The 23,906-nt window shown below is 30.3% G+C and overlaps 1 protein-coding gene across 1 annotated transcript in view; it reads right to left on the reverse strand.

The window, feature by feature from the left end:
* Positions 1-23,906, reverse strand: part of LOC129916034 (uncharacterized) — a 177,927-nt gene that overhangs the window by 31,273 nt on the left and 122,748 nt on the right. Inside the window, exons 4-7 of the mRNA XM_055995795.1 lie at positions 12,345-12,535; positions 5,961-6,307; positions 5,608-5,769; positions 5,234-5,422 (exon numbers count right to left, since the gene is read on the reverse strand). Of these exons, the coding sequence (XP_055851770.1) occupies positions 5,234-5,422; positions 5,608-5,769; positions 5,961-6,307; positions 12,345-12,535 (889 nt within the window). The remainder of the gene's footprint in view (positions 1-5,233; positions 5,423-5,607; positions 5,770-5,960; positions 6,308-12,344; positions 12,536-23,906) is intronic.

Here is a 23,906-nt window from a genome sequence, read left to right on the forward strand (position 1 = left end):
GATCGAGAGTGAAGCGCTGTGCTGCGATACTGAAAGTGGTATAGTAGCATTTAACTGCTCTCGACGTCGACAGCTTCGTACTGCTGTCTCCTGTTTTTAAAGTTCTTGTTCCGCAATTCGACCGAAAGTGAATTGAAATCACTTTTAGATTTCACGTGAAATAAAATATCATATTCTTCATTTGGATCAATTTCAAAAACTTCGAAATTGCTTCGAACTGTCATAGCTGAAGGATCATCCTTTTTAATTTTGTTTCTGAAGTTAAATTATTACTGCTGGATGCAATTTTATCGGCAATTTTAATGAAAAAAAAAGAAGAATTCAAGAGAAAAAATAAGGAGACACAAATAAGTTATGATAATATTTTGTCTAAAAATTATAGATTCATTAAAAAAGGCACCAAATTTACAAACAGAAATAATGTGAATTGAATTCGATCAGAAAATCTAAATGAGTGAAAAATGCAGAAAGTGAAAGCCTAGAAACTAATTTTCCATTAAATTATTTTAGATGTTTAATTCGAAATATATATTTTTTCGTAATATGTTGCTTTTATAATCCGAATTCGAAGTCCAAACTGGCATTTGCTGAAAGAAACCATTAGTTACATATGTTGACCACTAAGATTTTGAGATATCAAATATTTCTATTTCCAATAGCTTTGAGAAGTATATAATTTTTGAAAAAAGTGTTTATCGAGATTGCATAAGAACTTTTGCAAAATTACACGGTGATGATATTCGACGTACGTATTATATTAAAAAGTGATCTGAAGAATTTCGAATTGGACTTAAATCCGAAAAAAACCACCCAACCCCCAGCTACAGCTAAGGCTCTTACTCAAACAAACACAAATAGCCGTTTCAGAACTTGGAGGGGGCTCGAGCATGTGAGCTGCCTCTAAATCTATAAGATTTACGAACAAGTTTCAGTGAAGCATATACATTACAATGAAATTATGTAAAAAATAACATGATCTGGAAGGCTTGGGGGGGGGCTTGAGCCCCCTGAGCCCCCCCCTCAATACGCCACTGAACAGGGCGAGCGCGTCAAAAAGAAAATAAAGTGCACGCTAAAATAATAAAAATGCAAATCAATGCCCACTTTAAGGTTAATTGGAAGTTATTTTGTATATTTTTTTTTTATTTTTATTTTTTTTTTATAATTTGTGTTCAAAAGCCAACCAACGTTAAAAACAGAACGCAATGGTGTGATGGTGGTTCTGGTGAGAGTCCAATGACGACCCAATTACATCCATCTTAATTCGTTCGTGATTCCGTGTGGTCTATATTCATATACTTTTCTGTTTATTACTTCGTACTTCGTATATCTGTGTGGTATACATATAGATTGAATTTATATAGGTTTGGGTAAAATAAAGTTGGAGCAAACAATTATAAACTCGAAAACTTGTCTCGAAACACAACAACTTTGCACCAAGAACAGCAATTAGAAAACGCGAAAGCGAATTTATTCAAATCCGACACTCCTATATTCGCGGATCTAGTTTTAACACTTTTTTTTTCGTTTTTGTTCGGTGTGGGTGTGGTAGTGGTTAGTACAGGGTTGAATTGGACAAATTTGTAACTGGGAAAAGGGGCCTGAGTGGATCCCAACAACTAACATATTATTTCTGTGGAAAATATATTTTTCCTTAACGAAAACAACAAGCGAAGCGACGCGACGGAAGAAAAGCAGTAAATCTGGTCAACAATAGCTTCCTAAAGGACTGACACATTCACACATATGTAATACGGAAGGTTTGGAAAGACAGAAAGGGTGGATGCATGCATTAGAGGAAAGTTTTTGACCTTTCTTCTGGTAAAACACACCTTTATCGCCTTTATTTTTTAAGAATAAATTCAATATGTAATAAAAAAAAAATTTATTTCATCTTCAAATTCAAAGATACGAATGTTTTCAAGGGCAAAAACCATGTTTTATGTATTTGCGAATTTATTTTACAATATCAGTTAAACCCGCCAAAGACGGATTCTATGGGTTGGCTTCTTTACAGTTCCACTTTTTCCACTTCCACATATACAGAGAAGAATAAGCATCTAATAATCAAGATGATGCTCTTCTTAAATTTATCTCCTTCAAATAACAAGGTTTTTTATAAAAATACATAAATACTTTCTATCCAAACGGAGTCAATGGACCTCCCCAAGCGTCAGCTTAAGATGTGAACAAAAAAACCACCATCTTTCATGTAAGCTTTTAGAGTCGACAGTCGACACACTCTTGGGAACGAAGACTCAATAACACCCAGAACTCAGCTCAGTGTGAAAGCTCATAAGCGTCTTTTCTGGTACCGTCTTATTCTATGAATATTTCGGGCATGTTCAATTAGGACATCAACTTTGTGATGAGCCTTAAAGACTTATACTTCTTAACATGATAATCTAGATTACAAGTGACTTCTAAAAACTTTAAAAAACCCTCCGTTTTGGATCTTTAAAAAATAGATAGATTTTTTTTTTTTTTGAAAAATCAAATTTTTTCAAAACGGGTGGTTAATTTTTTGAAATTTTTTTGATACGTGTCAAATAATAATTTTTTTAAAATTTTGTTCTTATTGGAAATATTTTCTTAAAAAAAAAAACAATCCATACAATTTTCGAGAAAAAATTCCTAAAAGTCTTTGTTACGGCATTCATAGTTTGAAGATTAAAATTATTTTAAAAGGGAAGAGAATTAATTCAAACTTCGTGGGCAAGGGATTTTAGTAATATGTACGTTAGAAATTTTTTTATCGATTTTCATTATTAGAAAAAATGAAAAAAAAAATAAAAACAATTTTTAATTTTATTAAAAATTATTTTTTTTTTTTTTTATATAAAATTTTATATAAAATTAATAAAAAAAGCATATTATAATTTTGGTTTAACGATGTGAAAAAAACTTCCTGAAATATGTTCAAAAAAACCATGATTTACAGGAAGATGTCAAATGAACCTACAAGATTTAATTTACCACCTTTTGCAAACAAGAAAAATGACAGTCACACATATAGAACACACAGTGACAACGCATTATTTTATCCATAACACTAGTTTACAAAAAAATAAAAACATTTTGGACACCAAGTGCCGCTATACTTTTCATATAGATTTGAGCCCAGAAAACTCGAAAATCTTATCAAAAAAAATATTTATGGATAGGTTTTCGAGATATGATTTTTCAAAGTTTTTTGTCGTTTTTTTTTCCAGCATACTTAGTATTCGGGCTATATCTTGAGTAATAAATAACTAATCTGAACAGAAAAAACGGTTCCTGAAAGCTGATCAAATAAGCTACAATTACTAGAATTTACAAAAATTATCATATCTTTATAACTTATCCTTATATTTTGAAGAAAATTATCTTGTTATCTTTGCCAAAAAGTGCACTATACATACAAAATATAAAACTATGAGGATTCGCAAGATTTAGATTTTTTATGTCAGTAAGAAACTCTTTTTATTTTTTGGAAAAATTTCCTTTAAAAAGTCGATTTTTTAAAAGTGTTTTGATACAATGCACTTAAACTTTTAGAGTGACTCAAAAAAGTTATTCCAGTAATTGTTGCTTATTTGATCAGCTTTCAGGAACCGGTTTTTCTGTTCAGATTAATTGTTTATTACTCAATATATAGCCCGAATACTAAGTATGCTGGAAAAAAAAACGACAAGAAACTTTGAAAAATTATATCTCGAAAACGTATCCATCGTAATTTTTTTTTAAAGTGATTTCCGAGTTCCTGAGGTCAAAGTACGTAAGAAAAAAATAGTGGGATTGAGTGCCCATTTTGGCTGTAAACCAGTAGGTAATAGTTTCTCGAATATCAAAGTCTATTTTTTTAACGAACTCTTAACTCATTCGCTAGATTTTAATACACGGAAAAAAAAGACCACCTAAAATTAAGCGGATTTCTGCATGATTTTCATTATGAAAACGGTATTTCTTTTATAAAAACATAATATGATTAAAACCTTAAATTGAGTTCACAGGTAAAAGAAAGTTTATTTATTTAAATATCAAAATTGTTGAAATGCCTCCAAATATAAGTTTTGAATGTGTGTACTTAATTTAAGGTGTTGTAATCATTTTATGTTATTATAAATCTATGAGATTATCACGATTTGATTTTTCTTCTGAAACTTTAAAGTAAATATTAGTTTGTTAATTGATTTCTTTTTAATATTACATTCGTTACTTTTTCATATTTGTTTTATACATATATTGTATTTTTTGTTAAAGGTTTTAATTAAATGCGTTTAGAAAAATCTCTCATGTTTTAATTTGTTTTATTTTTATATATTTTTTAAAGTAAAACAACTAGTTTTGATTTAGTAGAAAACGGTATTATAAAAAGCGGGATTATGAAAAACGGGATTCTAAAAGCGGAAGTTTAAAAAACGGGAATATAAAAAGCGGGATATCGAACCCAACCCACTAATTTACAAAACTATTGTAACTTTAATAATCCCTAGAAAATTTCACTCCAATTCTTCCATTTTTTCTTATCTTTCAGTGCAAAATAGAGTGCGAAATTTTCAAATCCAACCCTGTTAAACAATCTTTAAGCCAAGTTAACTCTATACATTTTCAACACAGAACAAACGAAACGATGTGCTGACTCTGTGGTACGGTGTATAGTGGTTGTGGTGGGTGCTCTAGAACAGTTAGGTATAGTCAAGAAATTTGAACTCTCGTAAATTTTCCCAAAAAATGGTTTATAAATGCAAAAGCAGTCTAATTGCAATTAAGCCTCCTTTGCCTCTGAAAAATGTTTAAGTTTTTCCATTTTTTCTACCCTTTTTTATTTCCTCTCTCCCACTCTGTATCTATCTCTTTCTGTCTACTATACGAAAAACAATATTCTTCCATTTATTTAAAACTGTTACACCGCCACCATTCTCCACCGGAAACTCAATGCAAACTTTTTGGTGCTATAGCAAAAAGTTCTTATCGACTTAAAAAAAATGGCACACAACATTCTTATTTCTGTCTGCCTTTCCGATGGATTTGGGTTTTAATTAATTCCATGAGATTTCTTGCCAAAAATAATTAAATGAATGAAACTACCCCAACAACAGAGAAAGAAGGTGGTGGGAAAAAAGGATATAAAAATAAAAATTAAATGAAAAATCCAAAAAAAAGAACAAAAATATTTTCAACACTCAGGAGGAATCAGGATCATCATCATCAGGCAGAGTAAGCGCTACAACAATACAACTCGTACACTTACCCGTAGAAAGGAAGCGCCCAACAAAATTCCAAATATTTCCTCATGAGTTTCCTCGTCGTTGCTGTCTGTGGCACTCGTTTGTATTGTTCTAAAAGTTTGACTTCCGCCGAATTCTTACGACTAACTGGCAACCAGGACCAACTGGAGTTTTTGGCAACGTGTTGTGGCAGAAATCGTGATTGATTCTCTCTGTTTCGTTATATGACGTGTGGAAATAAAAATAACAAAAAAAAAAAAAAAATATAGAGAAACGAATGAAAGTGACGTGACAAGTGGGGTGACAATTTTAATCCTTGGAGAGAGAAAAGTCCATATCCTTCTCAGTCATCTTAAAAACTGAAAGGACCAACTACTCTGTGACTGTGAAAACTTACCTAAAAAAACTGATTGTGTGGGTGTGCGAATTGTAGGGACCCAATTCTATTCGAGCTTGTATTCCACCAAGCATGACCGAATGCACTGGTTCCATGATGTATCGACCTGTTAGCACATTGTGTTTCGCCTCCTCGTACAGTAGCTCCAATATCCGATGGTCTCTATTAAATTCGGATTTTCGAAAAAGAAAAATGAACACAAAAAATTAGGAAAAAATACAAAATAGAGGACACAAGAGATTTAAGAATTAAGAACGTGTTTCATCGTTTTGGCATTTGATGGTTTTGTGTATGTTTGAAATCGTCCTTGTCGTTGGTGGACAATGGAATCTATAGGATTCTCTAAAACTTACTTGATTTTTTCTTCATCCTTTTTTGAAAAGAACACATTCCGTTTGAGCATTATCATTGGTTCGTCGTATTTCTTTTCAATTGGATTGCCATGGCTGAACTTTTCGAGCAAACTTTGCCACGCTATTCTAACTACATAAGGTCGATGATGGGATTTCAATTGGATTTCTAAGAGTGCGCTGGTCATCCAAAGACCAAATATACTTTGCGCTAGTAATTTATTAGCTATTCCTAATTCTTCACAGCCCAGAGCAGCAGCCAGCATCACTTGCGATGGACACTGGGCCGTTCCTTCGATTTCCATATGTACAGCGATGCGTGACATTAGGTACACGCATGTGGGTATCACCTGTAAATAAAAAAAACACACAAATTAAATGATGGTTAAAATTTTGGAATAACAATTAACGCCGAAAAATACAATTTTCGAGGAATGGATTGGTAATCCTTTTTTTTTTACGAGCAACATAAATTAAACGAAATGTAGTGTCTAAAATGTTTAACCGTTATTTATTAGAAGACTGCAGTGAGTCTCAATAAAGTATAAAGACAACTGGAATATGGAATTATTTGAGAATTTCAGGCCCAAAATATGCCTTTACCAATTAATTTTTGAATAAGTTGGTAAGAACGCGAATCCACAAGAGGTTGATTTTTCGCATATCGTCGGTTAACAACCAAAACTCACTACCTGCAATTTTTACTTAAAATAAACTAATCATAAAAAGAGATTTATTTTATAATTTCGACATTAGCCTATTTTTAAAATTGATATTTTATAAGCAACTGCTTCCGGAAATCGAAATCCCTTATACCTATAATTATATCAATTATATAACTTTTCGGGATTTCTCTTTAAAGGTACGGTCCCGTCTTGAGTGGCTGAGCGGCAGTAATGAGCGGCTGTACGTCAATCCTGAGCGGCTGAGCGACGCACGTCGCGGAACTACATTATATTCTAAATTGATGCGAATATTTTAGTTTTGTGGCCTAAATTACCTATGGTTTCTTGTGAAGAGAAATTATTGATTTAATACACAAATTTTTATTTAAAATAAAAAAAATAAATGGGCACAGACAGGAATTCTCTGATTAATAAGCTACAGCCTAAACGGATGGATCAATTCTCTTCAAACTTGGTATGTAGCAGTTTTTGGAGATTGTAGGGGAGAGTGGGGCTAAATGTAACAGGGGTAAGAATTAACAGCTAAAAAAAGCGATGTTCCTTTCAATATTAAGAAACGCGTAAAGGAGAAAAATTCTCAATTTTTGCATATCTACCGGCACATTTTCTACAGATGAAGATTAGACGACAGGGTGAGAAGTTACACTAGTGGTGCCCAAAAAATCCATGTTTGTAACTTTTTTTTTAATTTTTATTTTTGGTCTACCTCTTTACCCGAAAAAGATAGAGTGCTAAGTGTTTTTTTGTCATATGCAACTGTGTTTTGGCTCAAATTGCGTGTATATGTTTTGTCTATATCAGTTTCGCTTTTTTTTTAAATTGATTTTATGTGCCAAATTTCATGCTGGGGCTAGTTGTAACATTTTTCCGGGGCAAGTTGTACCATGTAAAAACCTACCTATACTGAAAAATTGTTTACCTAATATAATTAACAACCCTGAATATGAATGCTTGTAATTGAATTTGTATTTATTTTGAAATTGGAAACACATTTTTGAACCACCACTTGAATTCATAAAGCTTATAAAACAATTTATGAATTCGAATAACTTTTATTTAAGACTACTGTCAAATTTTCTCTGGAAATCTTGGATTTGCTCTACTTTTTACAAATTTGCACCAAAATTTCATGACTGAGGTTTGTTTTTATTGTTATTAATTAAAAATAAATAAATATAAACAAATAAAGGTATTTTTCGCTTATTTTTAGTTTTTGGTACAACCTACCCCGGTATGTGTTACACTTTGCCCCGTATGTGGGGTAAGTTGAAACAACACGATTTTTTTTTTTGAAGCTTTATTTTTCAACATTACCGTTATGTTTTGCTTAATTTTTATGATGGATCTTGGAGCTAAAACATGGGTCTTTAATTTAAAAAAGGTGTGGTTGACCCACTTTCAAATTTGTAGGAGAACCATCGATTTTAGAAAAAAGTGTTACATTTGGCCCCACTCTCCCCTACAGATGATTCTATGGAATTAAATTTTTTAGAACTTTATTTACCGATACCTAGAAAAGTATAATTTTCTCAAAAACTCTTTTAACGATTAAATACAAAAAAAAAAAACTAAGTGTGGCTGTGGGTATTTGGACAAGGCCTATCTTTTGACAAAGAAAGATTTTTCCGAAAGTCATTATTAAAGGTACCTGTCATAGAACCGTTTTTTTAAACTCTGAATTTCTCTCAAACGACTTATTAAATTTTTTCTAGATTTCTTATACAAAAGCATTTATATAGTCTTAGTATAAATCAAAAATAAAACTTTGAAGAAATGCATTTTTGGATTTTTGAAAAAAAGTTGATTTTTTTTTTTTTTGAAAAATCAAATTTTCCAAAACAAGTCATTAGATTCTTTGGAAATTTTGGTTTTAGGTGTTGATCTATATTAACTATACAATATGGCATACCAACTTTATTTTATTTAGGGCCAATTTTTCAATAGTCAGTTAAACAGTCAGTTAGTACTTATTCCTAAGGATAGAGAAGAAATCAATTTTTCAACAGGCAGATATAGCTTATTCCTAAGAATAAAAATATCTGCTTCTTTCAGAAACGAATAAAAATTATTCTAGGGAATAATCTCAACAAAAATATTGTGTCAGTTGTCAAAGCTGTTTTGAAAGAATTTTGAAAAAAAATACAGTGGAACACAAGAAAACAAAAACAATCATGAATAAAAATGACGTTTAATTTTAAATATTTTTGAATTTGACAATTTTTTTTTTTTTTGTTATTCTGTAGAATAAATTATTTTTGATTGAAAAATTCAATGTTTTTATCTGATTGTTTATGAGTCTAATAACTTTATTCATCGAACAGTTAACTGACTGTTTATTAGAAGATTGAAAAATTGGCTCTTAGAATTATAAAATAAAAAAAAAAAAACAAAAAAAAAAAAAATCCCACGTATAGAAATCGAACCTGATACTCCCGCGTGTGAGCCGAATACTCATAGAATTTTTTTGCACTTGTAGGGTCTTGAAATTGCCGCTCAGGACGTGGCCACCTCGTCGCTCAGGATTGCCGCTCATCCACTCAGATGCTCAGGACGTGGCCGTAAAGTAATACAAACGTTGCAAAAATTCTTGAAAAAATTTTATCGTTATTTTGCGTCTATTTTCGACATTTCACATTAAGTAAATAACTTTTTTTTTTGATAATGTCTATTTTACCCTTTTGCAAATGATGAAAAAAAAAAAAATATTTGTACCAATCATCACCTCAACACGAGTCCAGGGATATTGTGAAAATTTAACGTTTTTTACACCGAACAAAAAAACATATTTTTTGGTTTTTGAGATGAAAAAAAAAATGCCTTTATAGTTTTTTGAGCAAAGAGTAGGTATTGGATAGCGAAAATAACAGGTGATATAACCTTTGGCAAACAAAACAACAGTATAATATCAACTATTTTTACACTAAACAAAAAATAATTACTAATTCAAAAAATATTTGTCTTAATATCTTGAAAAAAATAATAATCCGATTTTGATGAAAATCGGATTATTTTTCTGAGACCTTGACGACTACATATTTTATTTTTATCGTCATTTTGGATAAACCTTAAACGTTTTGTTTCATGAGCAGCCTAATAAGCTAGAGCCTGCAGGTTCGGTTAAGACAAGAAAAAATCATATGGTTTGGGGTCTATTCCTCTACAGTTTTTTTTTTTTTTTATATATTAAAATTTAATGATAGGGGCCTAATCCCCTACAATTTTTTTTTATGTTTTATTGATTGGGGTCTATCTCCCTACATTTTTTTTTAATTTAATGATTTCTTAGCCCTTTTTCCAAAGATTTTTTTTTTTTTGAAAAAAAAAACAAATTTTTCTTCATTTTAATGACAATGATTCAAAGAAAATATTTGAACTTGAAACTAATTTCGTTATATGATGTATTTTTAATTCTATAGTAAAAATACGCTATGACATAATATCGCAGATTACATGAGATACTAAATTAGTTAAACTTGATTCACCTGAATTTCAAAATGTTTTTTTTTTGAAGTGAAAACTTCTTTAGTATCGTAGTGATTTGAAACAAGATGAAACGAAAACGCGACACGACTTCAACTTCTTATAACTTTTTTGTTTTAATAGATAAATGAATGAAATTTGTACTGTAGATAGGTAATTAAATAAATTATAATTGTACAAAATTTTAATTAATTTCATATTCAAAATTCGGAGATAACGGTTAAAAGATGTTCTTTTCCAACACACGTTATATCTTTTGATCTAGTGCACATACAAATTTGATTTAACTTTAATACGCATGCTGATAACATAACCTTTTATTTGATATATCACACATAACGTTACGTGATCTACAAGTTGCACAATCTAAATTGAAAAAAAAATTTAAAAATACCTCAAAACATCTGTGGAGATCTGTTGGCGATGACCAGCTACCAGTGTAGGAAGTACCGTAATCTCAGTCTGGAAATTCGACATGGTTGACTTTAAAAAAATCTAACTTCTCTTGTAGACATCTTTGAAATAAGATTTATACACCATTATACAAGGTAAAACAATAAGCTTTCACATGGTATAAAATTTTTTATAGGTTGTCAAACAAAAAAATTGATTTAATAGCATGAGAACATAAAAGTAAATGTTTTTTTTTGCTTTTTGGATGAAATTTCATCGAGTTTAAAAAAATTCTAGCTCTTTTTGTAGATGTCTCATAGACTTGATCGATATATATATTTTGAGCTAAGACAATAAGCTTTCAGATGGTGTAAGTTGTTATAGGTTGTTAGGGCAAAAATGCATTTAATAGCGTGAGAAGGCAAAAATACGTGTTTTTTTCGCTTTTTTTGATGGAAATTGATCGAGTTCAAAAAATTCTAGCTCTTTTTGTAGATGTCTCATAGACCTGATCGATATATATATTTTGAGCTTAGACAATAAGCTTTGAAATGATATAAAACTTATATAGGCTGTCATATAAAAAACATGGATTTGAAGGTGAGAGAATAAAAATAGGTAGATTTTTTCTATTTTTTTTTTTTTTTTTTTGCAAGAAAAATGATTTTAAGGTTTCACTTCCACCACGTGTGAATTGCACACATGATTTTTTTTTTTTTTAACTATGTATTTAACTTATATTGGTTTTATCATTTCAATTTAAAATTTTGTAGCACCTGCATTACAAAATATTTTGTTTTAAATAGTGATGATTTCTATTTAATAGAAATATTGTTCATATCACTTTATGTACCTATTTATTTTGAAAAACAAAAACTCTATTAATTATTGATTGTAAACTTTTCGGAATTTATTGTAAAATACCATTAAATTACCCAACTGTATATTTTAAATAGTCAGTGAATGGTTGAAAAACGCAACAGATTTCATTGTATACCTACTTAATTAGTGTTAAAATTTTATAATTTTATATTTGTTGTGGTTCAACTTATAGGGTCACTGTGGTGTATGAGTAATCTTTTTTTTTCAGTAAAAACTTACAACAATAAACACAAATTATTCAATTCCTGACAAATCAATCAAATGAATTGATCTCTGTTATCTATTCTCTGAACATTTATGGGTAGGTATACTGGCCATTCTCTGGCCATTTATGGTTACATTGGTTCGGTGAAGTACAGATAGGATAGGATGCATTTAACGCGCAAATATAATAATTTTCCTAAGCAAAATACATGCAATCGATTTTAATTTCCGACATGTACATTCTATAAAAACATGTAGGTTATAAAAAAATGAATTTTTTCACATGCACAGACTAAATTCATTACGAATTTCCTAACATACACTCGTAAAAAGAAAAGAAAATATTTCATAGGTATGTCATAATTTTGAGGCATTTCTTATAAGTCGCTGAAAGAAATTCAACTTTGTTTTTTTATTCAACTTTGTAGTCTATCACATAACCATTTCTCAAAATATCCTAAGTTGATATAATAAATTAATTTTCCCTTAAAACATCCCAATTAATTTGTTTGTAGTGAATCATCAACTCGACAAATGGCTACATTTTCGTCCTTGAAAAATTGTTTTTATCATTTTTATAAGAAAACTCTAAAACTCCCAGCTAACATTTTGTTTTTTATACCTATCTGTTTACTTTTTGTAATGGCTAAATCTGTATCTTTTTTTTGTGTTTTTATTACTTCGAAAGTGAAATAAAAACAAACACATGCACATAAAATACATAGAAAGGGTTTATACTTACATTTTGCAGAGGCCTTGGTATCGACGTCGACGATTTAGCACCACTTGAGTAATTTGTGTTTGATGATGAGGTGGTTGAATTAAAATTATTTGATATCCTTGATGATGAGTGTTGTTGTTGTTGTTGTTGATGTTGAACTTCTGAACTGCATGGTTGCTGATGTGGCTGATAATTTGAATTTGTACTTGTTCCTGTAAATATACAAATAGATACACGAAAATGTCCAATTAAATTTGTGACGAGGAATTATGACATAAAATTATATAATAATTTCTTTGATCAATAAACCGAAATAAAAACATCCTCATTGCTTCAGTTATTATTGCAGCAATGTCCATTAATTGAGAACTAATGCTGCAGTTCAATTAATATCTAAAAATAAATAAATACAATAAATTGGTTGTTTAAAATACATATAAATCGCTTAGACCAGGATTACCAATACCTAAGCCATTAGGCAGTTTGCATTTGTTAGTCACTACTCGTGTATTTCGGTTGTAAACATTATGTATTTGGAAAAATTCAGCAACTACTGTGGACGAAAAGACACGGTACATAACAAGATGGTGACAACTTGCGATGACCCTATAATGTCTCCATAATGGAATTTGATTTTTTGATAGTCGTTTGTTTTATGAAAGAAAGTCTTTTTTGCGTAGGTATTTAAAACAAGTGTCAGTAATCTCCGAAATGTCAAAATCTATTTTATTTTCTTATTTATTGCTCTTTGCAATGTATATAGAAACCGCAACTATTGCCAAGAAAAAATAGGGTTGCCACTTTTATAATGGTAATAAAGAATATTTTTAACTTAGTTTTATAAGAATTAATAAAACTCAAAAAATACTATAAATACAAAAAATACTATAAAAATTGAAATAATCTATTTTTTTTATTCCATCACCTTTAAATCGATTTTTTTTATACGACAACTTACAATAAATTTTATATCATATGAAAGCTTATTGTTTCAGCTCAAATTATGTATTTATATCGACCATGTCTATACAACATCTAAAGAAAGAGCTAGAATTTTTTGAACCCAATCAGTTTTCATCAAAGAAGCAACAAAATCAATCTTTTTTTCTCTTCTAACACCATTAAATCCATTTTATTAAAAGACAGCCTATAATAAATTTTACATCATCTGAAAGTTTATTATTTCACCTTTTATATTCAATCATATTTCTACGAAGCCTACAAAAAAAGTAAGAATTTTTTAAAGCAAACTATGTCGAAATTTCAAACTGAGATTACGGTACTTCCTAACACTGGTGGCTGGTCATCGGCAACAGATCTCCACAGGTGTTTTGAGGTATTTTTGAAGTTTTTCAATTTAAGATTGTGTACCTTGTAGAGCACGTAACGTTTTGTGCGATGTATCAAATGAAAGGTAATATTATCAGCGTATTAAAGTTAAACCAAATTTGTATGTGCTTTAGATCAAAAGATATAACTTGTTTAGAAAAAGAACATCTTTTCACTGTTATATCAGGATTTTGAATATGAATTTAATTGAAATTTTGTACAATTATAGTTTATTCTATTCTACAGTATAAGTTTCATTCGTCTATCTATTAAAACAAAAAAGTTATATTCAGTTGATTTTTCCTGTTGCTTTTTCGTTTCATCGTGTTTTAAATCACTACGATACTAAAGAAGTTTTCACTTCAAAAACATATTCTTAAATGGTTTTGACCGATAAATTATGTATGCCATTTAATTTCTTATATAACAAAGAATTTTTAGAAAAAAAAAAATGAAAATCAAAAAAAATTTTATGAGTAGGTAGGTAAAAATTCACAAAAAAATCACATAAAAACAAAGTTTAAAAAAAAAACCATTGGCCCGGTTTGAATTGATTTTTCAAAAAAAAAAAAAAAATAAATAAATTTGTTTTAAACCAAAAACTATTTTTTGTTTTTGAAATTTTGTTAAGGTAAAACACTAAGGTCGCTGAAAAGTTTGTTTAAACAAAAATTATCGTATAATCAGTTAATTAGTTTACAAGAAAGTCAAAACTGTACCATTAATAATGTATTTACATATAAAATAGTTTCATATCAAGTGTTTCGAAGATGGTACCCTAAATTTTGAAGATATAAAAGAGTCTCCGTAACACTTGGAGGCTTCTTTTGCTATAGCTGCTTTTTATCACTCTTCTTTTTCACTGAGCAATAAACAGTTGCGATTGCTCTTTAATATAGCTGATCAGTTCTCAGGTTTACAAAAATACATTATCCAAACCAATCTAATTTCCTGTGTTCTTTTTTGTCCTTTTATAATTACAATGATTAATAGGAAACGATGTTCCCTTGAACATGGAGAATGTTCTAAAGTCTTAAAGATTTCACTGCTTTTATAAGCAAAACTTCACTGCTATTTTTCAGAAAATGTTACCAGCTCATACAAATTTTACTGCTTTTTTGTACATTCTGATGAAAAAAAAAAAAAACAAAGATGTAGAGAAAAGTTTAAAATGATGAAGACGAAACAGGGAAATTTTATTTTAATTACCATTCAAGGAGTTATTTCTTAATACATTTTTTTTTTTTTTATAAGAACCATTTTATATGTATGTAGATTAGGGTGGGTCAAAAAAAAGGAAATTCGTTTTTTTGATTTGGTACTTCGAAAACTCGATTGCTAGATACATCTAGAATATACTTACCAAATATGAGCTCTTTATCTTAATGGGAAGGTCCTCCGCTTTTCAATTTTCCATTTTTACGCCAAGCTTCTACTAAATAAAAAAATATTTTTTTTATTACTTGAATTTTTGGCCAATTTTTTTACATATCCTTGTAGAAAATTGAACGCTCTACAAAAAAGGTTAAATACACTTTTTTGAATTATCTAGCCGTTTAGTAGATATTTAAGGTCCAAAAATCGAGACAATTTTAAAAAATTCGTTTTTTGTTCTTAATTTTGTAAAAAATTGAAAAATTATAATTATCAAACGCGCATGAAATATTCTTGTAGGAAACAGATTGCTCCACAAAAAAGGTCTTATTAACTTTTAATGTTCTACAAAAAAGTCCATGGCATCAAATTGGTTGCTTTAACCGTTTAGAAGATATTCGCATCCAAGTCGCAATGCATAGGGACCATAAGAAAACTATTGAAATCAGTGGGCATTGGTTTGGATGCGAATATCTTCTAAACGGTTTAAGCAACCAATTTGATGCCATGGACTTTTTTGTAGAACATTTAAGCCCTTACAATAATCAATCTTGCTAATTTAATAATAATGACTTTTCAGTGAAGTAGAAAATTTTGAAAAGTGAAAAAAGTTTTTATATTTTTGTTTAACTTTGACCTCGAATATCTTTCAAATGGTTAGATTAATAAAAAAAGTTAATAAGACCTTTTTTGTGGAGCAATATGTTTCCTACAAGAATATGTCATGCGCGTTTGATTATTATAATTTTTTAATTTGTTACAAAATTAAGAACAAAAAACGAATTTTTTTAAGATTTTCTCGATTTTTGGACCTCAAATATCTACTAAACGGCTAGATAATTCAAAAAAGTGTATTTAACCTTTTTTGTAGAGCGTTCAATTTTCTACAAGAATATGTAAAAAAATTGGCCAAAAATTCAAGTAATAAAAAAAATATTTTTTTTTAGTAGAAGCTTGGCGTAAAAATGGAAAATTGAAAAGCGGAGGACCTTCCCATTAAGATAAAGAGCTCATATTTGGTGAGTATATTCTAGAGGTGTCTAGCAATCGAGTTTTCAAGGTACCAAATCAAAAAAAAATTTCCATTATTTTGACCCACCCTAATGTAGATGTATCGTTTAGGATCAGGCAACCTTTAAAAAATATTCCAGCCAAAGAACTTGTATTTCAAGCAATTTCTGTAGCAATATTGCCAGTATATAGTCCAAGTCTTGAGACTTAGAAGGTCTTAATAGACTAGGCTTTAACTATCTCTAGTTAAATTGGATATCCAGACACCAGAGGTAATTGCTTCAGTATAAACGCTTTTTCCTTCAGTTTCATTTCTGTTCCTAGTTTTACATACATAGGTACAATGTACATAAAAGAAGACTCTCATCTTTCTATATTAACTTTCGATAATATTTTTTGAGTAGATACCTACCATCCCTGGATTTCCTTAAATTTTCCATCACAAAATAGTAAAGTGCCTATTATTTACAGGAGTAATTACCTTTTTTAACGATCAATCGCAAAGTGGAAGTAAATATTAAAACAAAATAAAAATAAAATACTCCTCCACTTCGAGTGAGTTTTTTTTCCTTTTCAGGAAAAACGGATCCCTCTCATAAGTTTGCAATTTCTGTTAATACTCGTATATAACTTAAATAAAATTGCAAATTCATTGAATTTAATGACACAATGGTGTCATTAAAAAAAATAAAAGAAAAACTCTCAATAAAAATCAATTCATTAGCGTTTTTAGCTGATGCATCGTAAATGAGTGTCTTCTTTGTTCGGCATTTTGTGAATTTTATGCTTTTTGTTTGTTTCTTTTGTTTTTTTGCAATGAAATTGAAATAAAATTTTACTTCAGTTTCTTCAGCTCGTTACTTTTGGCTTGAACAGTGAACACTGCCTGCCACTACTAAACATTGCTTCAGCAGAGTCCACCATCACCACCACCACTTCCCCCAACCACATACACCACACTTACTTTCAATTAAACGTCTGCCAATAATGAGTTCGCTTCCTTTTGCTTTTTATCATCGCGTCGTCATGACATTCGAAATGGATTCGTTCGCAAGGAGAGCCAGCTCAAAATGGAATGGATTTCCCTTCCAGATGGGTTCAAATGGATTTCTTTTTTTTTTTTTTTGTGAGTTGTCTAGCTATGGGAGCTGGTCCAGCATTGAAAGCAAAGCAGAACAGAATACAGCACAACTACATAAGAACCAAACAACCATCGTTAAGTGAAAGGAACTCTCCTCCGGGGCTGTGCGCTGTTCCAGCTAGAGCAATGGATTTTGTTTCATTGTTTGGGCGTGTTTGTGTGGTTTTATGCACCACGATGAACGATGATGATCCCTATTCATTTGTCCGTTGGGTATAAACGCTTTCGGTTTGATGTGCTCCTCCGGGGGCTCTTGGTACTCTCGTTTCGTTGAATATTAAACACCAAAGTGTAACCATTAATTCATCAAGTGGAAAAATTGATCCATGTTAATCGAAAGATTTATTATCCTCATGCTTTATCCTTATGGCAATGCGGTCTTTAGAACCGTGCTGATGAATGATAAGCTACTAATTTTAATTTCAACAGCAATGTGTAAGTTTTTGGAGAATGAAAGATTGGATAAACTATAAGCGAAGGTAAATAAATTGGTTGTGGCTGACAGTTGACGTGTGAATTGGAATTTGAGATTTTTATTATTTTGTTTTTTTTTTTTTTTTTTTTTTTTATCTATATGTGGGTTCACTGTCTAAATGGCTTTGTCTTTACTTAAACATTAAGGAAAAACAACATTTTCACCATCATCATGAAGCTTGACTAAAAATTTTCAAATTCTTTTAATTTTTTTTTCTAAAAGAGAACCGTTTAAATTACCCATAAACTTTTTTTAGCACTCATTGTTTTCGAAAAAACTTTTTTGAAAAATTCTGGGACAAGTAAAACATATTTTTTTTTTTGTTTGACTATTTTTAGATTTTTTTTTTTTCTTTAAATATATTTTCTTACAATTTTGAAAAAATAAAAATGAACATTTGTCTCGGAAAAAAGTACATATTTTTAAATAAGTAAGAGCGATTTTTAATAATGGTAATTAAGATAAATTTATTTTCAAAATTGTCATTTTTGAAAGTTGAAAATAACTTATTTTTGAACAAAAAAAAAAAAAAGCAATATAAGAAATAGATATTTTTTTTTGTCAAAAATCTAATTTAGAACGATAAATTCTACTTTAATGGACAACAATCGAACAGAGTAGTAAAATTTGAAAGAAAAAAAAATCAATTTTTTTTCGAAAAGAGTGGGTGGTCAAAAAAAGTAATTGGGTGGTTTAAAGTGGCCAAATTAGAAGAATTTGACACTTTTTGAGGATGAATTAACACAGAAGTGATGGTAACAATAGAGCTGTACTAATGAACAACTCTTAGTTTGTTCTATTTTGAAAGAAAAATTAAATATTATCTTAGAGCCCTAAAAAATATTAGGTACTTCTACACTTTCGACAATCAAATAATACATCTTAATACATGTAAGGTTCAAAATAAAAAGACACCGAATTTTGTCCTCAATTATTCTCAAAACTCAAATCCCTAAGCATTCAATAAATTTTGAGTTTATATACGCCAAACAGGTACAGCTGCTAGCAAAAAAATAGCAGTGCTTTGAAGAATATTTTTAAAAAAGCTTTAAACATTAAAAAAGCTTTGATTTTGGAAATTTTTTTAAGTAAAACTCCTTAAGTTTCATTAAAATTTAATTTTTAATAAGAATGGAATTTAATTTATTTCTAATAAGCTAAGAAATAATCCAAAAACAAAATAAACCTCAAATTAAAGCGAGCAAAATAATAGCAGTGATTTTGTTTTTCTATTAAATTTAAATAAAACAAGGACGACAAAAGTTCAATTTAACGGTATTTTATTAGAGGAAAGGTAGTATTTGCTCCCTTGACCGTTATTTTTAACTACCGCTTCGCAACGACCTTCCATGAAGTCGTAAAGTCCCTGAGATCTTTCAGGTGTTAAAGATCACCAAAACCCGCTCAACAACGGTTCATAACTCCCGTTATTTTAAGTTTTGGCTTAAGACACATCTCCTTTTACATCCCCCCAAAGTTTCTAGAAGGGATTGAGGTTTGAAAGACTGAGCGGGTCACTTAATGACCTCAATCTTAGTATCTTTAAACCATTGCCTGGCTGCCCTGTCGGTGTGTTTTGGGTTATTATCCTGTTGGAAGACGCATTTAAGCTTTATTTGGTGTCGGCGTAATAGAAGCATAATATTTTGCAAGCTATCCAGGTGCCAGAGCTGGTTAATTATAGTTTTGATCCAAGATATTAGGCCAAATCCATAGTACCAGAAGAATCCTTAAAACTTTATATTAAACCCTCTATATTTTCTTGAATATTCTCTGTACTGATGAGAGAAAATTGGTCCTTTATGGTGATTTAGGGTCTCGGCTATTTGTGCTACGACCACGGAAAACGAAATTCAACCCTAGATGCATTACAAAAACTAATTAACTTGGAGGATCCAGTATAAAGTTTTAAGGATTCTTCTGGTACTATGGACTTGGCCTAATATCTTGGATCAAAACTATAATTAACCAGCTCTGGCACCTGGATAGCTTGCAAAATGTTATGCTTCTATTACGCCGACACCAAATAAAGCTTAAATGCGTCTTCCAACAGGATAATAACCCAAAACACACCGACAGGGCAGCCAGGCAATGGTTTAAGGATACTAAGATTGAGGTCATTAAGTGACCCGCTCAGTCTTTCAAACCTCAATCCCATCTAGAAACTTTGGGGGGATATAAAAGTCACCACCCCGAAAAACTTAAGATGTAATTTACTCGTTTTCGTCCCGTCCTTTAACTGGCCTTATCTTTGCCAAACAACGTTTTATTCAAAAGATTTTTTTTACAACCAATTAAGAATTTATTTATTGTCTCAAAACTTTTTTTTCTGCGGACAACCGTTTCTCCACAATTTTGCATCAAACACAATTTTCTTCGTTTTTTAAGTTGTTGTTTTTTACACTTTCATATCATTGAAGTAAAAAAAAAAACGTTAATGAGTATTAATTTTGTGTGCTTTTTTTAAAGCCCAGTTCATTTTCATAAAAAAAATAAGTTAAATTTCATAAAAAAATAAACAAACTGAGTGAATAAAAAAAAAAATAATTTTTAAATAAAAAATTAATTTGAATGAATTAAAAACTTTTTCTAAGCTATTGTGGTTAAGAAAAGAACAAATAGATAAAGCTCAGAAAAAGTTTTAATTCATTTAAATTAATTTTTTATTTAAAAATTATTTTTTTTTAAATTTTAATCTTAATTAAAATTAATTGTTAATCTCTTTTAAAATAATATGTCTAATGTCTATCCACCTACTACATACACATGTAATATACAATAAAAATGTATTCCTAGAAACTCATTGAAATAAATGCCTTCTATTACTTGGAATACCATAATCTTCTCAAAGTTGATTACACATTTCCAAAAAAGAATTCTCAAATTTACACCAAGTGTATGGATCTAAAACAAAAGAGTGCATATTCTGAGTTAAATTTGCCTTCAAGTTATGTCTCCCTACCTTAGCCCGCCCCCAATCCAATGACATTCTTTTCACATTATTTAAAGATTATAAAAGTACATAAGTATATCTTTAGCTTACTTCAGAGGTACAAACATGACATGGCAGCCCATTTCCAAATGAGACAACTTTTTCAAAGATATTTTAAATCATGTTCAGTTTGGAGAAAAAATAAAATAAAACAAAAAAAAAAAGTTAAATGCTTTTAAACTTTTGACATTTTACAAAAAGTTAACTTATTTCATTTTGTGGTAAGAGGGAAGTGATATTTTAAAATGAGATTTTCATGTTAAATCCTATCAACTACGTTCAAACAAATTAACTAAATTCTTCTTAACCCAGGTTCATAGTATAACTAAAAAAATAAAAAAAAAATATTCACATTTCAAACCACACAAAACTTTATCTTGCTATATTTTATTATATAAAAAATTCAAATCTCAAAAGCGAAAAACATATGTCGAACCTCCCACAAACACACATGCGGCATTATTTTTGTGTTTGTTTGTGTCGTGGTGTTTTCTTGTCTCTATTCCCTTTATAGTCTTCGTTTATTGTCGAGTCGGTGACGAAAACGTACTAACGCAAACACACACGCTCAGAAATGAAGGTGTATAATCTCATCCTTTAAAATTATTTATACCACCCACATTTAATGTTTATAACCTAGGATTCTAGGATAAGTACACACACACGCATACAAACTCACACAGCAAACATTTAGAGAAAAAAAAAAAAAAAACACAAGAAGACAGGGAAAAAACTTTTATTTTAATTTTATCATTTGAAATTCTAGTCGAAAAGTTTTTCCCTTGCAACACAAAACCACTTCACATCTATTACAAGGGCTCAGAGTGCATGGTGAATTTCACCAATGCAAAAGTTGCTTTAATAACACAGCCACACAAAAAAATATAAAAGTTCTGACCTGGGGTTGCGACTAAGTTTTTCATATAGTTTTTGGGTCGTTGAAACCGAATCTGAAGTCTATTTTGGCGTATCCAAATATTGAAATATCCTCAAAAAATGTCTAAACTCAAAAAAAAAGTTCTTATCTGAAATTTTTGGAGGATATCTCAAAAATCTGACGTGATACGGCAAAAAAGAGTTCGGATTCGGTTTTAGCAACCCAAAAACTATATGAAAAACCTAGACGCAACCCCAAATAAGAAATTTTGTTTTTTTTGGTTTTGACATTTTTTTGAGGATATCTCAGAAACTTGACGTGATAGGGCAAAATTGACTTCGAATCTGGATTCAGCGATCCAAAAACTATATGATTAACATATTCGCACATCCAGATCAGAGAACAAATTTTTTTGTTTTCGTGACATTTTTTGAGGTTTCGGACTTCGGATTCGGTTTCAGCGACCCTAACCTATATGAAAAACTTAGTCGGAACCCCAGGTCAGAACTTTTATTTTTTTTTTGTGTGGCTGTGTAATCTTTTTTCAAATTAATTTTTTTTTAATTAAATTTTCACAAAAAATTTTGAAAACATTTACGCATCTTTTTTCGAAAAAAATATTTCAAACAAAAATTTCAATATTTTTTTAATACCTAGTACATACTGTATGTATGTTTTTAAGTTTTTTGGCAAAAGAAGACTCCGTGTTGTCTGATATAATTTTTCAACTAGATGAAGACCCCACCAAAACCTTTAAAATTGTCAAATATTGCTTCGGAAATCAGAAATTTCAGACAGTTGCGTAGTCAGCATAAGGCCCTGACCCATTTTGGCTAAAAAACTGTTGAAATTTTTGAAGAAATTGTAAGCGCAGTAAAAAAACACAAGTCTAAAAGCGATGAGCTTTGAGCTTTCCATTAAGCTGAAATACGACCGAATTTTAAAATTATTTCTTCACAGATTGATAGATCCTATCTCGAGGCATTGTTAAAAGTGGTTAAAAGTGGTAAAAATTAATTCTAGTACACTCAATATATCGAAACAAAAGCCTTTTTCCAAAACGAGCAGAATTGGTCAAAAAATTGAACACGACCGACTCAGTTGGTATTGCCATGTTCAAAGGAGAGATCCTGAGAACCCCGTCAAAAAAGCAATATCATATAACGTTCCAACACGAAATAAAAAGAAAGGTAGGCCTAAAAACTCCTGGTACAAGCAAATGCAAAAACACCAGCATTCAGTTGGCCTCAGAAACGGAACAATACAAAACCGGGAGGCTTGCCGCCGATTTCTGAGGTCAACCCGGCGAACCCCACAGGCGGATCACTAGTGTGAAGCAGTAACGTGGGAAGGTTATGATCCCCTCGACATCGAGATCATAACAGCGCCGAGAAAAAGGAAGAAGAAGAAGAAGAAGAAGAGCAGAATTGGTCAAGTCCAAATACCAATATGATACTCTCCATTTTTGGACAATGAAGCACTTTTTAAAATTTTAATCAGGAAAACAAATGCTGGCATAATATAGAAAAACGATTTAATTCATGTAAAGAACACTAAGTTTAAACAACTTTCTCAAAAAATTCAAAACATTTGACCACTTTTGCTCGTCACTGTACCTATACAAAAATCTATTTTAAGGTAGGTAATGTAAGTGTTCTTAATTAAAAATTTTATTGAAATCGGTATAGTCCTAAATTTAAAAAAAATGATTCTATGGAAGTACCTACCTATAAAAATGATAAAAAAATTTGTTTTCATTGAAAGGTGGAGAAAAATAAATTTTTTCGATACTGGTACATAGCAGGTACCCTTATTTTGGCATTTGAAAAAAAAAAAAATACCGAATGCACTACTACCAAGAGGGGATGGGACTTTGCTACAATTGCAGTAGATCTACTGCATTTTTTTTTTTTTTTTTTTTTTTTCAAAAAGCAAATCTACTGCCTTTAAATAAAATCTACTGCACTTTTGTTTTAAAATAAATCAGCGAGTTTCATGTGAACAAGATTTCACCCGAAAAAATTCAATTTTTTAATTTTACTTTTACCCTATTATAAGTTCCGTGCGGAAAGTTGTTCACGTTCAGAAATCTCCCCGTGTACTTTGAACTTTTTTTTTCAGGTAATGTGTGAGGTAGTCGTTAGGTCTTTTGTAACTAAAATTTTAGTGACGCACAAGAAACAAGTTTTGCCGAAAATGTAAATTCCATTCTGGGGAAACCTACAATAGTTTTTTAAATTCTATGCGAACAAAAATGTTTCGGGTTGAAAATTGAAGGCTGCAAGAAAAATTAACTGCTTTTTAAAAGGGTTTCTGTTTTGAGTTGTTTGCTTTCAAAATTTGATTTGTTAGAAATTTTTCTTTAATATAATTATTCAAAACAA

The sequence above is a fragment of the Episyrphus balteatus genome, chromosome 3, assembly GCF_945859705.1.
Source record: "Episyrphus balteatus chromosome 3, idEpiBalt1.1, whole genome shotgun sequence".
In the NCBI taxonomy this organism is placed as follows: domain Eukaryota; kingdom Metazoa; phylum Arthropoda; class Insecta; order Diptera; family Syrphidae; genus Episyrphus; species Episyrphus balteatus.